This window comes from Rosa chinensis, chromosome 7 (genome assembly GCF_002994745.2).
Source record: "Rosa chinensis cultivar Old Blush chromosome 7, RchiOBHm-V2, whole genome shotgun sequence".
NCBI classification, from domain to species: Eukaryota; Viridiplantae; Streptophyta; class Magnoliopsida; order Rosales; family Rosaceae; genus Rosa; species Rosa chinensis.
The window spans coordinates 25,631,164-25,646,369 of NC_037094.1; the positions used below are offsets into that span (position 1 = coordinate 25,631,164).

Here is a 15,206-nt window from a genome sequence, read left to right on the forward strand (position 1 = left end):
GAAAAAAAACGGGTACGTGGAAACTCATGTCCAGTGGCAGTGAACAGTTACTTGACTGGTCGACGCCTTGACTTTTCGACCTTAACATTTCTTGACTACAGGTGAACTTGCTCTTACAGACCTTAACAATCCCAAGTGGGAACCAGCTGTCATCTTGCAGAGAAGGATTTATAACAAGAAAGGTGCAGCTGCAACTCAATGGCTAGTACAGTGCCAAGGTACTTCTCCAGAGGAAGCAACTTGGGAAGATGCAGCAAAAATGATACTGAGGTATCCCACTTTTGATCCAGATGTGCCTTTGAATGATGGTGAACCTGTGGATGGGAACCAACATGCACACCGGTCAGTCCCAGGGACAGTGCCACAGAACTTGAGGACAAGTTCTGTTTGAAGGAGGGTATACTGTTATGATAGTCAAACCTGCTTTTCTGTATTGACCCGGAATATGGCCTTCTTTTCTTTTATGTGTTATCGTCAAAACGCCCCGTTTTACTTAGCAAATAAACGCATCGTTTTAGGTTTCCCTCGTGTGATTGGAATATTGTGTAATTCACGTGATGGCGTTCAGCTGTGTCAGTGTGACACGTGTCCACCATGTTCACGTTTCCAGCTATATGAGCTGCTCCATTGTAACGAGTTCACCAAGCTGGATAATACTAATTTCAATTTCCCTTATTTTCTCTCTTTCAGTTTATTTTGCTCTCTTGAATCCCAGTAGTTGGGGCCAAAACCCTAACACTCTGCAAAATTGGAATCATCAATCAGTTGGTAATATTTTTCATCAGACAAGGAAAGCGAGGCAAGATATATCGGAGATTCATATATGGTAGAAGGTCATTATCCTATTCAGTTGTCAAACTTCGTCAATTGGATGAATTGTTAGTGAAGGAAGAGGTTTTATGGCAACAGAGATCTCGAGTAGATTGGCTCAAATTTGGGGATAGGAACCCTCGATTATTCTTCCATGAAAGATGTAGATCTCGGAATCGAATGAATGCAAAATTCCTCGACTGATGGATGTCAACGCTGTCTGGCAAACTGACTCGACGGTAATTGGTGATACGTTCTCCAACTATTTTTCTGCCTTATTCTCTTCTTCTGGAGGAACGTATTTTAGAGTATATTGAGCCTTGTGTTTCTGTTGAGATGAATAATGAATTGTTGGTCGCCTGTCTTCTTTGTTGTTAATTTCTCCCCTTTCTTTTTTGAGAATGATCTTAAGAATAATGCGAGGAACAAACAAGAGTGATTACAGTCATCAGGTATGTCATGTGCCCCCTTCAACTCTTAATATGTTTTCATTTTGGGAAATTTTCTCCTCTGTTGCCGTGACTCAAATTCTAGTTTCTATTGGGATCATTGTCAATTTTGTCATCATGATTTTATTAACTAATCGGTAGACCCAAATTTCTGAGCACTTCCTTTACTAATCTTCAATCCAAACTAAACACCTTGACTTTCTTGTGATCTCAGCAAACACTTGGATGTAAAAATCAATAAATTAGACATTGCATAATCCTGTAGTTCGTTCATTGCACATTGGTTGGTACAGTGTGTTGAAATTTTCAGCTAGACCCACTTAAGCTTGTACATTATATGTTTACTGCAGAACAATGATACTAGTAGCATACACCAGAATTTGACTTTGTTCAGAAATGAGATTTCTGTCAAGCTTCCTTTTCCGCTTTACTCTTTTCACTCTTTTCCCTTTCTGAGATTTCCATTTACTGTTGGATCCGCCATCTTCATCTCAAATTCAAGCTTCATTGTTGCTGCAGTAGAATTGGGGACCGGAAAAGAACTAAATCTAGAGGTAAATTTTCATCATTTCAATCATAACAATTAACAAATATAGTCAGGAATTCAATTTTTTTTCTTTATGCAAATATATGCTCTGCTTATTTACATGGTTGCAGAATAGTTAGTCTTTCTCTTATTCAATCAATTCAAGACTCAAATTTGGAGGCTTGTTTTTGAATTTGAATTGATGTCATGTGTAGTTTGTCTTGAATGTCAGAAACATTTGATCTTACTATTTCTATTAATGCATGGGTCGGTGTCCTCATAGTCAATTTACAATTTCATCAGGGGTTAATGACCAAAAGCTAGCAAAAGTCAATAGAAATAAAGGATTGGCACACGAATATTCTCCTGAATTGGTGAATGAATGGAATGATTTAAAACTTAAAAGCAAATTAAGATAAGCAATTAGCATGCATGATCCCCATTTGACTAAAGATGAGCAATTAGTCAAGCAAATGATGGAAGTGCTATGTTTTCTAAGGGCACAGAGGTGTTCTTTTGTTGGAAATTTAAGAATAATCGATGTTACTTCTGCATTGAAGAAAGGTAGAAGATAAAGACAAAGGCATTCATTCCATGGAAAATCAAGTTCGGAAATTTCTTCTGTATTTTATTAAGCTCAGTGCTGGAGACTGGAGTGTGTTTAATATTTCTCAACCATTTTTGCTACAAATCTAATGAGCCTGCCTTTATTAGGTGGAATTACCAAAAGGAAATGAAAAAAGAAAAACAACTGTGAGTCATCTGAGCCTCCTTTCCTTCTGACCAATTTTCATTTTGCAGTCCATGCTAGCAATGGCTACCAGCAGGAAAGCCGCCAAATCCCGACCAAGAAAAATGAAAGCCGATGAAGCCTCCTCGTCATCTGACTCATCCTCCTCAAATCATTGGATTTATGAGGTTTTTTTGAGCTTCAGGGGTGAAGACACGCGCAACAACTTCACGGGCCATCTCTACCTGGCCTTAAAAGGAGGCTGGAATCAATGCTTTCAATGACGACAATGAACTGAAGAGGGGAGAGATTATAGATGAGGAACTGGTGCAGGCAATCAAAGGGTCCAAAATCTGTGTCATCGTCTTCTCAAGGAGGTATGCAGATTCCTGTTGGTGTCTTGAGGAGCTAGTGTAGATCATGGAGTGTAGAAGAACACTGGGATAACTAGTCTTTCCAGTATTCTATGGTTCCTTCAGATGTCCGGAAAGAGAGGGGTAGTTTTGCAGAGGCGTTTGATTAGAAACATGGAGACAAAGATGAAGATAAGGTCAAGAGGTGGAGAGCTGCTCTTACTGAAGCTGCAAATTTGTCTGGCTGGGATCTTAGAACCAAAGCTGATGGGTAATATTTACTAATTGATCTACCTTAATTGCTATCTATTATCCATAATTTATATTAATAAAATCTCATTTGCCGGAGTCACAGCTTTCATTGCTTGGTTTGCTCAACCCTTATGTAGTAGAGGTTATTACCATAGAACGAGATGACACTTTGGATCAAGGATCATTTTTTGTTTTTTGCATTCTTTCAACAAAAATATCTCCTAGTTTTGAACAACCTTTTTATTTGAAGATTATGATTCTGATTTCTGAATTCGAAGTTGCAATTTTGTTGAAATGTTATTCTTTAGGAGCAATAACTGTAATCATATAGAATATTTGTAGTGCGTATCAATTCAATCTGATCTTCTAGTAGGATGATGAGTCTAGTTCTGCTGTGCTGACTTATTGTTATTGCCAGGCATGAAGGGAACTTTATACGGATGATTATTCAGGAGATCTCTAAATTTCTTAATAATACAGACTTAAAGGTAGTGGAAAATGAAACTGGAATAGACTCGTATGCAAGATATTATTTCTCTTTTAGGTGTTGGAACAGCACATGATGTTTGCATTGTTGGAATTTGTGGTATGGGGGGGATCGGAAAAACAACAGTTGCAAAGGCTCTTTACAACAAATTTCATCAAAGCTTTGAAGCTTCAAGTTTCCTTCCTGATGTCGGGGAAACTATGCAAAACAATGGTATGGTTAGTTTGCAAGAAAGCCTTCTTTCTGATATCTCTAAAACAAGCATGACCGAGGTAAGTCATGTTGACAGAGGGATCAGTGTGATAAGCAATAGACTCAGATGCAGAAGGGTATTCGTCGTAATTGATGATGTCAACCAAGTGGAGCAATTGAAGGCATTAGCAATAGACCGTGACTCATTTGTTCTGGGAAGCAGAGTGCTGATAACAACAAGAGATGAACATTTGCTAAAGCAACTTCCAGTGGATTCTATATATCAAGTTCAGGTGATGGATGAAGAAGAATCTATCAAACTCTTTAGTTTGCATGCCTTTAAAACTTATTGGCCCCCTAATGAAGAATATCTTAAACTCTCAAGAAGGGTTGTTGATTGCTGCGGAGGTTTGCCACTAGCTTTCAAAGTTCTGAGTTCTTTTTTAGTTCAAAGAAGCACAAAATTTTGGGTGAGTGAAATCAAGAAATTGCAAACAATTCCTCCACTCGAAGTTCAAGAAAAGCTCAAAATAAGTTTTGATGGGCTAAATGATGATACAGAGAGGGTCATATTCCTTGATATATCATGTTTCCATATCGGGAAGGAGATGGACCTTGTCAAACAAATATTGGATAGTTGTGACCTTTTTCCAGATTCAGGAATTGAAGCCCTCATTCAACGTTGCCTTGTAACTTTTAATAAGAAAAACAAGCTGATGATGCATGATTTGCTTCGCGACATGGGTAGAGCAATTGTCGGTGAAAAATGCCGTGACAGCTCTGGAAAATGGAGCAGGGTGTGGCGCTCGGAAGATTCAGTAGAGGTATTGAGGGACGAATCTGTGAGTACCTTCCTGATCAAACTTCATGTTAATTTATTGCATATACTACAAGAGTAGCATATGCATCTGTCATCAAATTAGTATACCCATATGTGTTTGAACTCGTAAATCCGAAATAAAAAAATTTCATTTGCGTTTCTGATTCACTGATTGTATGATTCAATACCTTTGAATGCAAAATGTATTTTGAGTAAGTTTTTCTTTCACTACTGGCATGCAAAACATTCTAGCGCTGAGTTTTATGTTGTAAACAAGATGATGTGCATTAAGGAAGTACAGTTCCTGGTAATACCCGAAATGTGTATGTAGTGCAGTCAGTTTCTTTTTCCACATCATCTTAGTATTGTGCTATTGCATTTAATAAGGTTTAAGGCTCCAATGTCACAGAATCAATAAATACTCGCTGGTTGGCGCAATATATAAGCAGTCCGTAACGCGAAACTGTAAGTCAATCATGTACCTCTCTTGTAGTTTAGGCCTGCCCGCATTCATGAATCCGCTTATGTGTAGGAAGTTATAAATTCTTTCCACATGCAGATAATACTCTCGATGCCTTTTGTTTACAGGGATCTGATGAAATTCAAGGACTCACTATAGACATGTGGAGCCTAAATTTAGAGAAAAGGGCTGAATTAAGGACAAGCATTTGCTAAAATGAAGAGACTCAGATTTCTCAAACTCAGTCGTGTAGAGCTCACTGGAGGCTATATCTACCGGCAAGGTAGCAATCTCAGATACGTTTGGGAAGATTCTGGGGTATATTATTTACTCAACCAAGTTATTACTTCTTTCCTAGGTTTTGTTCACAACATCACGCTCTCTTAATTTCTTTTCTTTTGGGATTATGATCTTTGTTTTTGTTTTAACCTTGTCTAACAGGTCCTTGCGAAATTAAAGATTCTTGATCTCAGTTATTCCTATTCCTTAAAACAATCACCAGACTTTTCAACTATTCCAAATCTCAAGGAGTTAGTCCTCGAAAGCTATTGGCAATTGGCAGAGGTTCACCAGTCCATTGGAGGACTGAAAAGGCTTTCTTTGGTTAATTTCAGGGGCTGTAAAATTCTTGAGGAGCTTCCAAGAAGTTTCTATAATTTAAAATCTATAGTAACTCTTGTTCTTGATGGCTGTAAAAGATTTGAGAAATTGGATCAGGAAATAGGGGACATGACATCGTTGTCTACTTTGCGTGCAAATTGCACAGCACTACCGTCTTCCATTGTGAGATTAAAGAACCTGAAATGTTTATCTCTACTACGTTGGTCTTCCTTCAGAGAAATTATGAGGATTACCTCGAAATCTCTCTTGTCGACACCTAATTTCCCTAATCTCAATTTGCCTCCTTCAGTCCAAGGCTTAAGCTCTTTAGTTGATCTATCTATCAATGGCTGCATTATAACTAATGTTACTAAGGATCTTGGAAGTCTATCTTCCTTGGAAAGCTTAGATATAAGACACTGTTACTTGCAGAACCTGCCAAGCCTCAGTGGCCTCTCCCAGCTTGTATACCTACGCTTGCTTGATTGCAATCTTACAGATGAATTGATAAAGGTTATGGATCTTGGGAGTCTATCTTCTTTGAAATTGTTGCGTCTAGATGATAACAGTTTCAGTAACCTTACAAGCCTCCGCAGCCTTTCTAAGCTTGTCAATCTAAGTTTGAGAAGTTGTAAAAACCTTGTTGCAATCCCAGATTTACCAACAAGTCTGAAGAACCTCTGTTCCTCCAACTGCACTGCATTGGAAATAATGCCCGACTTTTCAGACATGTCCCATATGAGACAGATGTTTCTAAAATATAAACAGATGTGCCAATCTCGTTGAGGTTCCAGGCTTGGATTAAACTATGAAAAGCTCCATGAGGCTGCTTGTAATGGAAGGGTGCATCAAAATCACTGCTACTTTCAAGGAGAAAATTCTACAGGTAGGTCGGTCCGTCTGTCAGTCTCTCTCTCTCTCTCACACTAATTTAAATATCATATTTTTATTTTCATTTTGAATGGAAAGATGAGACCGGTGACAGGTCGTCTTTCAAATAAAAAACCATGAATAGGTTTTCTGTTGAAAAAACACTTGCCCTTAAACAAGTTTTCCAATAATGAAACTATATTAAAGGAAGCATATATACAACGGATCCTGTTTGCTCCTGTATATTGAAACTTGCATTTCAGTATGAAAAGATATTAGACAACTATAAATAGAATCCGTACATAGTTATTTAGAGAGACCAGAATAAGCAACAGATTTAAATTGAGAGCATTTAGTCAAATTACGTATGTCTTGCATAAGAGAGAGTTTGCATATAATGTTGTTTCGTTGATTCCTGTGGATCATAGTTATCCTTTCGAAAGAGAAAAGAATGATGTTGCATCTTGGGATGCCAGCATGGTTAAGTTATGAGCATCCATGTGAGGCATAAATCTTTAGGACATGGTGTCCAATACAAGCCTCAACTTTGTCTTATTTGCATTTATTTGTGCATTTGATTCTGCATTTATGTTAATAGTAAAGCTCTCAGAATTTTCAATTAGCAATTAGATTTCTAACAGACGCATGCTTATACAAAATCTTGGTGTACATGGTACAGGGATGGAATTTCATAGGACCTGGTGGCATATATTTCCCAAGGAATGATATTCTGAAGTGGTTGACGTGGGCCAATGATGGTGCCACAGTCAATTTTCAAGTACCTCAAATTAGCAACTGTAATGTAATAGCGTTGACTGTCTGCTTCACTCTTCTGGACAACGGTGTAGATCAAGGTCGTCTTTTTCCTGATACCTTAGGGCTATGGGTTACAAATCATACCAAGCGCACTAGCTTCTTCAACCATTCAGAGAATTATTTTGAAGAATCTTCCAGGTTATGCGAGTATCTTTGGCTAGGACATATTTCACACAATAAGTTCAATTCCGAAGGCGGTGACTTGGTTGAAGTGTTTGTAAGAGTTCAATCCGAGTATGTTAAGGTGGAGAAAACAGGGGTCAGTCTTGTATGGGATACCAAACAGGCTGATTTTAGAGTTGCTACTCACAGGGAAGATTGGATATTTTATTCTTGTAAATTTGCATGTTAGAGACAATTATATAATGGAACGCAGGCCTTGCTGATAATATATTGAGAACTCATCTTACGAGAATCGACCTCTGACAAGATTCAGGCATGACCAGAAGCCATGTATGAACCGAAGAGACCCATTTGATTTGGATTTGATCAGGGGTTTTTCATGTAATGCAATAGGTCATTCCTTCTGATATATGTATGAAAGAGATCTTAGCAAAGACTTATTATGCATAAAAATAAATAAATTAGAAACTGCTCGGTTCTTAAGTCAATTATTGCACACTGGCTAGGTGGATTATGTTTAATTTTTAGCCAGACCCATTCTAATTCTAATCATGTGTTTTTGTATTAATTGAAGGAATGGTAGTTTGTGTTTGTATGCTTTCATACATCAGAATTTGATTTGACCTGAACTGAATACAGGGATAACTTGATTCCGAAGGTATCTCATTGAGATGGTTATAGAACTAATTAACATCATTAGTTTCAACAAAGAGTTAAATAAGACGAGATATAGAGAATGAATTTACTGAGATATCATTACACCCATTCTATGGTGTATATAAACAGATTACAATCGTACTACAATGTACTACTACTATTGTGTACTACTGTACTACACAACATATACAAGGTAAGTAGTTACAACAATATATTCCCTTGTTAGTCTATTCCTAATAGGGAACTATGACTCACACTAACACTCCCCCTCAAGTTGGCGCATATACATCAACCATGCCCAACTTGCTAAGTGTATCATAAAACGCCTTACTGGAAACTCCTTTGGTAAGTACATCTGCAAATTGCTCTTTAGTTGGAACAAAAGGAAAACTAATAATTTTGGCATCTAGCTTCTCCTTTATAAAGTGACGATCAACCTCCACATGCTTAGTATGATCATGCTGTACCGGATTTTGTGATATGTCAATGGCTGCCTTGTTGTCACAATACAACTGCATGGTACACTTGAGTTTGAAACCCAAATCACGTAACAAATTTCTCAGCCACAACAATTCACACACTCCGTGAGCCATACCCCTATACTCAGCCTCAGCACTAGATCGTGCCACAACTTTCTGTTTCTTACTCTTCCATGTAACCAAATTACCTCCCACAAAGGTAAAGTAACCCGATGTTGATCTCCTGTCTGTGATGTTTCCAGCCCAATCTGCATCTGTGAAGCCACAAACCTCAAGAATGTTGCTGTGTTTAGAAAACAGTACTCCCCTTCCTGGAGCTGACTTTAAGTACTTCAAAATTAGCATAACAGCATCCATATGACTCTCACTCGGGTTATGCATGAATTGACTCATCACACTCACTGCATATGCAACATCTGGTCTAGTATGAGCCAAATAAATCAGGCGCCGAACCAATCTCTGATAGCGAGCTCGATCAGCAGGTACCTGATCTGGATACTCAGCTAAACAATGGTTCTGCTCAATAGGAGTATCAACAGGTCTGCAATCCAACAAACCTGTCTCTGTCAGCAAGTCAAGAACGTACTTCCTCTGGCACAGATAGATTCCTTCTTTCCCCCTGGCTACCTCAATTCCTAAGAAATACTTAAGTTCACCCAAGTCCTTCATCTCAAACTCAGAGGCTAACTGTCTCTGCATTCTATCTATCTCAACAGTATCATTGCCAGTGATTACCATATCATCCACATAAATAATTAGAGCTGTTACCTTCCCTTGTTGATGCTTAAGGAACAAGGTATGGTTTGAGTTGCTCTGTCTGTAACCAACCTTCCCCATGAACTGTGAAAATCTTCCAAACCAAGCACGAGGTGACTGTTTAAGACCATACAGAGATTTTCTCAATCTGCATACAAAATCACCAGGAGAAGCAACTACATACCCAGGTAGAAGGCTCATGTACACTTCCTCAGCTAACTCTCCATGAAGAAATGCATTCTTGACATCAAACTGTCGGAGTGGCCAGTTTAAACTAGCAGCGACTGAGAGCAGAACCCGAATAGTGTTCATATTGGCAACAGGAGCAAGTGTTTCATCGTAGTCAATACCATACGTCTGAGTAAACCCCTTTGCTACAAGGCGTGCTTTGTACCGATTCACTGATCCATCTGCATTATGCTTCACGGTAAACACCCAACGACAACCTACAGCCTTCTTGCCTTGTGGTGGAGGCACAAGTTTCCAAGTATTGCTCTTCTGCAACGCCTCCATCTCTTCCTCCATTGCCTTCCTCCACTTTGGATCCCTCAATGCATCCTGCACTTTGTTAGGTACTGATACAGCAGATATTTGATTCACAAAAGATTCATATGACTTAGACAACCTCCTAGTGGACATATAATTGGCTACTGGGTATTTTGATTTGGCAGTAAGGGTAGGTTCATATCTTTTGGCTAATTGACCCCGAGTGGTCCTATTTGGTAACACATATTGCCCAACATTAGACTCATTACTACTAGTAATAGTGGGTGGACATACCTCAAATGAGTGATCTTCAGTACCAGGAAGCTGTGGGTCAGGGGTAGAAGCACTGGTAGGAGGGACAGTTGTGTCTTCAACATCATTTTCAGCCATAGAGACTGGTGCTTGGATGTTTGGAGTTGTATCTGCAACATCATTTTCCGCCATAGTGATAAGAGCATATTTATGCGATGTTATTGGCGTTAATCTCCATACTTTCTTTGTTAGTTTAGTGTATTTTCTGGTTATTTACTTTGTTTATTTGTTTTATAGGTGTCTTGGAGTCAAGAAGAAGAAAAGAAGTAAAAGAGGGATTGAAAAGCAAAATCGGGAAATATGCCTGTGCAGATCAGTTAACTTCGACAGAGCACTGAGACCAGCTCAGAACGATCCAGAGATGATCTTTATATTGATGGAAAGCCTCGGATGTCTAGTTTCCAAATATTTTTACGGCTCATCAATATCATTTTTCTAAAGGAAGTTATGGCCGATTTAGTACAAAGAGGTCAGGCTGCGCGTGAATCTGAGGTTGGACGGGAATTTAGGTTTCGAGGCCCAAATCAAACCAAGAAGCCCGAGAACGAGTTTCTGCTTCATATTCCGACTTATGATGGACAAATGGCATGATGTGAATGGTTGGAATGAGTCATCAAGCTCAAACGCCAATAGGAAAACTCCACCTAAGCACGTGAACCCTAAATTCTTTTAGGTTTTGGATTTCCTAACCTTTAAGCATATAAAAGGAGATCAATCTGCAGCAGCTGGCTCTCTTCTTCTTCCTCCCCTTCTTTAGTTAGTTTTATTTCTTCTATGTTTAGATAGTTTTTATTAGTTAGGGGGCTGCTTGAAGCCCCTAGACATGAACTACAAGATGATTTGATTTTTGATGTTATTTTCTGTTAATCCAAGATGAGACTTTTGTTTTCTACTTTTCCATTGATGAATTCTTGCTTGTATGCTTTGAGTGCACGCTTATATGCATGTTAGGGTTCTAATGCTTTGATTGTTTGATGCCTGTGTCAATAGTTGGACTCCTCAAACCTTCTAGAGAAGCAATTGTTAGTTTTCACTATCAAGTAAACTAAGTCCTAGGTTTAGCAAGGTGCTAAGTTTATTGCGATGCCTAGTGATGTCTCAAACTCTTTTAGACCTTAATGATCTCTGCATGTTTAATCTAATAAGTGTACCTTTAGGTTGCATTGTTAGGGAATAGTCTAGGTGTAGAGCACTTCCTGCCTAGCGTACGAAGTAAGAAAGGGTAATAGGTTGTGTTCAAGCGTACCGAGCCAACCTGAGCATCTTCAATTAGATTAATTGAATTAGGATTGAACAAATTGTCTTGTGTGTGATTGTTGGGGGTGGATGCATCTTCCCTAGCTAGCTTTATTCTCTTGATATCAACCAATCCCAAATCTGTTTCAGTTTCGTTTTTCTTTCTGTTCTCTGTCTTTATGTATTTTATTTTTATAGTAAACGATATCCAAAAATCACCAAATTTTGTATGCTGGACACCTGTGTGTCTAGTACATCCCTGTAAATTTTTGTAATTTTCTGAGTAGTTTAAATTAGGTTTTTAATTAGATTTTCGACTGCTGTTCGCTAGGAACAGTGGTCACTTTTGTGACATTGTTTTGAGTAGTTATAACCTTAGTCCTCTGCGGGAAAGACCCTTGTTTACCCTTGCTACAATTGACAATCTTAAGTGTGAATAAGGAAAATCAATAGCTTATAAATTTAGCTATCAATTTTTGGCGCCGTGTCGCCGGGGACTATTGTGTTCTAATTACTTGTGTTCTTGGTTTCTATTTTGTTTGTTTGTGTATGTATTACTAACTTTATTTTTATTTTCTTTGTTTCAGATGTGGCATCAAGCTTATGAGGCATGTTCCATATGCTCCATGGTCGGGCATTCAGCGGAGACATGTCCAAACGTGCAATATCAAAGTGACTTTCATCAAAGTAGCATGTTTGGAGGATATCAAGCAAACCAAGGGCATTGGAATGATCATTATGCCCCTGCATACAATCCGGCATGGGAATATCCTCCACACTCTGAGTGGAATGGCTACTCAAATATCCAACAAGGATCCTTTAATGATGTTGAAGCTTCTTCGTTATCATACCATGATTATCAATCACCAACACCTCAAGGTGAATCTCTTGAAGAATTAGTTGCTTCTATGACTAAAAATGTTTCTTCCTTTTTGCAGATTGTGGATTCTTATATCCAAGACATGAAAACTTATGAGGAAAACATGGAAATTTATGACCAAAGTTTTAATGAATCTGCTAAGAACATTGGGCAACATGTGGAGACAATTTTGGCATGCTTGAATCAAGAGTCAAAGGAGCAAGAACCAAGTCAAGAAACTTCCACGAATGAGGATGATGATTGGCCGGCAGTTGATGAGATTTTAGAGACCATGGTACCGCAAGAGCACCCTCCTACACTTATGACAACTCTATGGGAGCCCCCTACAGCTACAACCTTACTTCAACCTCATGATGCACCACTTGAATTAATATTTGATGAGGATGAAGGCTTGGATTTGGATGAGCCCCATGAAGAGAAACTCAAGGTCGTGACTTGTGAGGATTATGCAGTACGATACACAACCGAGCTTGAAGCTTGTGCATATAGTGATGATGAGGATTCTTTCAATGAGGAACTTCAAATTGAGTTTAATGACAATGTATTCCACATGCCGGAAGCAATCACAATACATCATGAGGTTCAAGAAAATTACAAGGATGACATAGGTGATTGCTTAGAGAAGGAGACCATCAAAGCTCCTATGTTTGGGCCTCTCCTTCCAGCACATGGAAGACCACCTAATTCTTCCTTCCCACATTCAAGTGCTCCACCTGCTCCCTCCATCCAAGCACCATTTGATTTCTTTGAACATGTGAAGATGGTGATAAATGAATATCCAAACTCCGATAAGGCGATTCTTCTAACCATGCTTGGTGGATTTAAGAAGCACAGGAGACAATGGAAGAAGAGAAAGAAAAAGAAGAGCATCAAATCATATCTTTCCATTGCTCCTAAGGTACCCAAGTTGCTGTCAAGAGACCATGAAACTTCACTGAAGAGAGTCAAGCATTTGATGGAACCAAGACCTAAACCTCCAGATTACTCTTGATGAAGAGTTGCTTTGTCAGGCTGAAGACGTTAAACCAAGCGCTCGTTGGGAGGCAACCCAAACTTTTTGGTTTTTTAATCTTATTCTTTTTAGTTCATTATAATGTGTTTTGTGAGTGTGCAGGGGTACCCATTAAGAAAGGCGAGGAAGACTACTTTCCTGCTAAAAAATAGTCTGCCGGCTGTGCAGTCAGTCAACTTTGGATGGCTGCCGTTTTGAGCTCCGATAGAACCAGCAGATGTACCATATATGCATAGAAAGATCTCTGAGTCTAGTTTTTTTTATGTTTTTACAGAACTGGATTCGGAGTTCTTATGCGTTCCCAGTTCCACTTTGAGTACAGTAAGGTCAGTCCAACAAAACAGGAACTTGCGCAGTTGGGTCATATAAAAGGCAAAACAGGGAATACTTTCGGGGGTCCAATGAGGACAAACCTTATATGCACTTAAATCTTGAGATGTCTACTTCAAAATTTATCTAGAGCATCATCTCCATTGGAGCACCGTAACCCTTCAGGATTGAGGTTGGCATGGGTAAAGGTCCTTTTCTCAGCTTTTCTGTGCAAAATTCTGTTTTTCTTCTAACTTCGCAGGGCTGCCATTTTCAATCTATTTGGAGTTAGGAGACGTGCCACATATGCACGGACAGCTTGTAACACCAATTTTCAGCTCCCAGTAGCAGCTCATCCATCAGGCTGTCCCTTCAGAAGTTATAAGGGCTGGAAGTTGGCCTCATGACGCAAAATTGCAAAGTTGGAAAGTGCAATTTTCCTTCCTTCTCTCCTTTTCACCCCATCATCACTTCTTTTGGAGTCCATATAGCACGGAGCTTACATTTTGGAAGTCAAGGCCTTGTGCCTTGAAGATGGTGTCTAATTTCGGTCTTCTCCAAAGGTCGTGAGCAATGGGAGGTCTACAAGGGGAAGCTTTTCTATAACCTTTCTTATCTTTTCACTTGCCCTCTTCTGTATTTTCTTTCTCTATGCTTTCCTTGTACATTGCGTGTTATATTGCCATACATTGAGGACAATGTCTAATTTAAGTGTGGGGGAGGGAAATACAAATTTGTCAATTTGCTTTTGAGTCGTTCTTTGTTTAAAAAAAAAAAAAAAAACAAAGATTAAAAAAAAAAAAGAGTCTAGTTTTAGGTTTTATTTCTCAATGAGTCTTAGGAGTCTTCCAACTCTATGATGAGCATGAACTTTCGGATTTATATTTTGGTCACAAAAGGATTGCAGGCATGTGTTAGATTCTTGATTTCAAATAATTGTTAATAGATTTTGATGATTATTGTGCTTGATTTATATACATTGATGGTTGGATTAATGTAACACTTGAGAATTGATGGATGCATGCTATGATAGGTTAAACTTGATTTAAACCTTTGTGAGCTTTTGAGCCTGTATATGTGCTATTTCTTTTCTGAGTGCTTAGTATAGAATCATCTTATTTTCTTGACGAGGATTTTGCATGATTTCATCTTTTATTCATCTTGGTTGAGACTCGGATTCGACTTGCATATTTTATAAGGACAAATGCTAGAACTTGCCCCAAAGCCTCTTGAAGCGTATGGTTGAATTGCATGATGGATGGGAAGGGATAAAGGCACTAGGATTACCACCATAGCCAAATTAACCTGTGTCCCTTTTATGCATACAAGATGTGCAATCCCCTAGTTAACCCCCTTGTGCCTACATTAAGCCTTTTTGTTTCATCACCACAAATTCCTTAACCCTAAGCTTAGTATAGATTTATCCTTACCCTATTCTAAGGAATTAGTGGAGCAAATATTTTTAGAGATATATGTATGTTCAAGGTACTTTTGTAAGCAAGTGTGGGGGTAAGACTTGTCCATAAAAAAAAAAAATATATATATATATATATATATATATGTTGCCGAAAAGAAAAAAAAGCATACGGCA

General features: G+C 38.6%; 2 protein-coding genes across 8 annotated transcripts; both read left to right on the plus strand.

The window, feature by feature from the left end:
- The first annotated feature begins 652 nt into the window (after nt 1–652).
- On the plus strand, nt 653–5,895 carry LOC112178849 (disease resistance protein RUN1). 7 transcript variants are annotated; one of them, XM_024317101.2, is made up of 6 exons: nt 653–1,813; nt 2,587–3,139; nt 3,539–3,608; nt 3,734–4,641; nt 5,208–5,397; nt 5,521–5,895. In XM_024317101.2, the coding sequence occupies exons 4-5, from the start codon at nt 3,808–3,810 to the stop codon at nt 5,292–5,294; spliced, it is 921 nt and encodes a 306-aa protein (XP_024172869.1). In that variant the 5' UTR covers nt 653–1,813; nt 2,587–3,139; nt 3,539–3,608; nt 3,734–3,807; the 3' UTR covers nt 5,295–5,397; nt 5,521–5,895. The 7 variants fall into 7 exon arrangements, 6 of the variants coding, with proteins under 6 accessions (XP_024172869.1, XP_024172863.1, XP_024172864.1 ...); XM_024317095.2 differs by having other exon boundaries at nt 653–1,262; nt 1,610–1,813; nt 3,539–4,641; XM_024317096.2 differs by having other exon boundaries at nt 653–1,262; nt 1,762–1,813; nt 3,539–4,641.
- Nucleotides 5,896–6,092: 197 nt separating this feature from the next.
- Nucleotides 6,093–7,957, plus strand: LOC112178850. Its single transcript, XM_024317102.2, has 2 exons — nt 6,093–6,565; nt 7,229–7,957. The coding sequence occupies exons 1-2, from the start codon at nt 6,488–6,490 to the stop codon at nt 7,715–7,717; spliced, it is 567 nt and encodes a 188-aa protein (XP_024172870.1). The 5' UTR covers nt 6,093–6,487; the 3' UTR covers nt 7,718–7,957.
- Nucleotides 7,958–15,206: the final 7,249 nt, after the last annotated feature.

Excerpts from the sequence above, each read along its gene's own strand:
- LOC112178849 (XM_024317095.2), top strand. The coding sequence starts at position 3,640 with ATGCAAGATATTATTTCTCTTTTAGGTGTTGGAACAGCACATGATGTT. Across the intron at positions 4,642-5,207 it reads AGGTATTGAGGGACGAATCT|GGATCTGATGAAATTCAAGG; the intron begins GTGAGTACCTTC and ends TTTTGTTTACAG.
- LOC112178850 (XM_024317102.2), top strand. The coding sequence starts at position 6,488 with ATGAAAAGCTCCATGAGGCTGCTTGTAATGGAAGGGTGCATCAAAATC. Across the intron at positions 6,566-7,228 it reads TCAAGGAGAAAATTCTACAG|GGATGGAATTTCATAGGACC; the intron begins GTAGGTCGGTCC and ends TACATGGTACAG.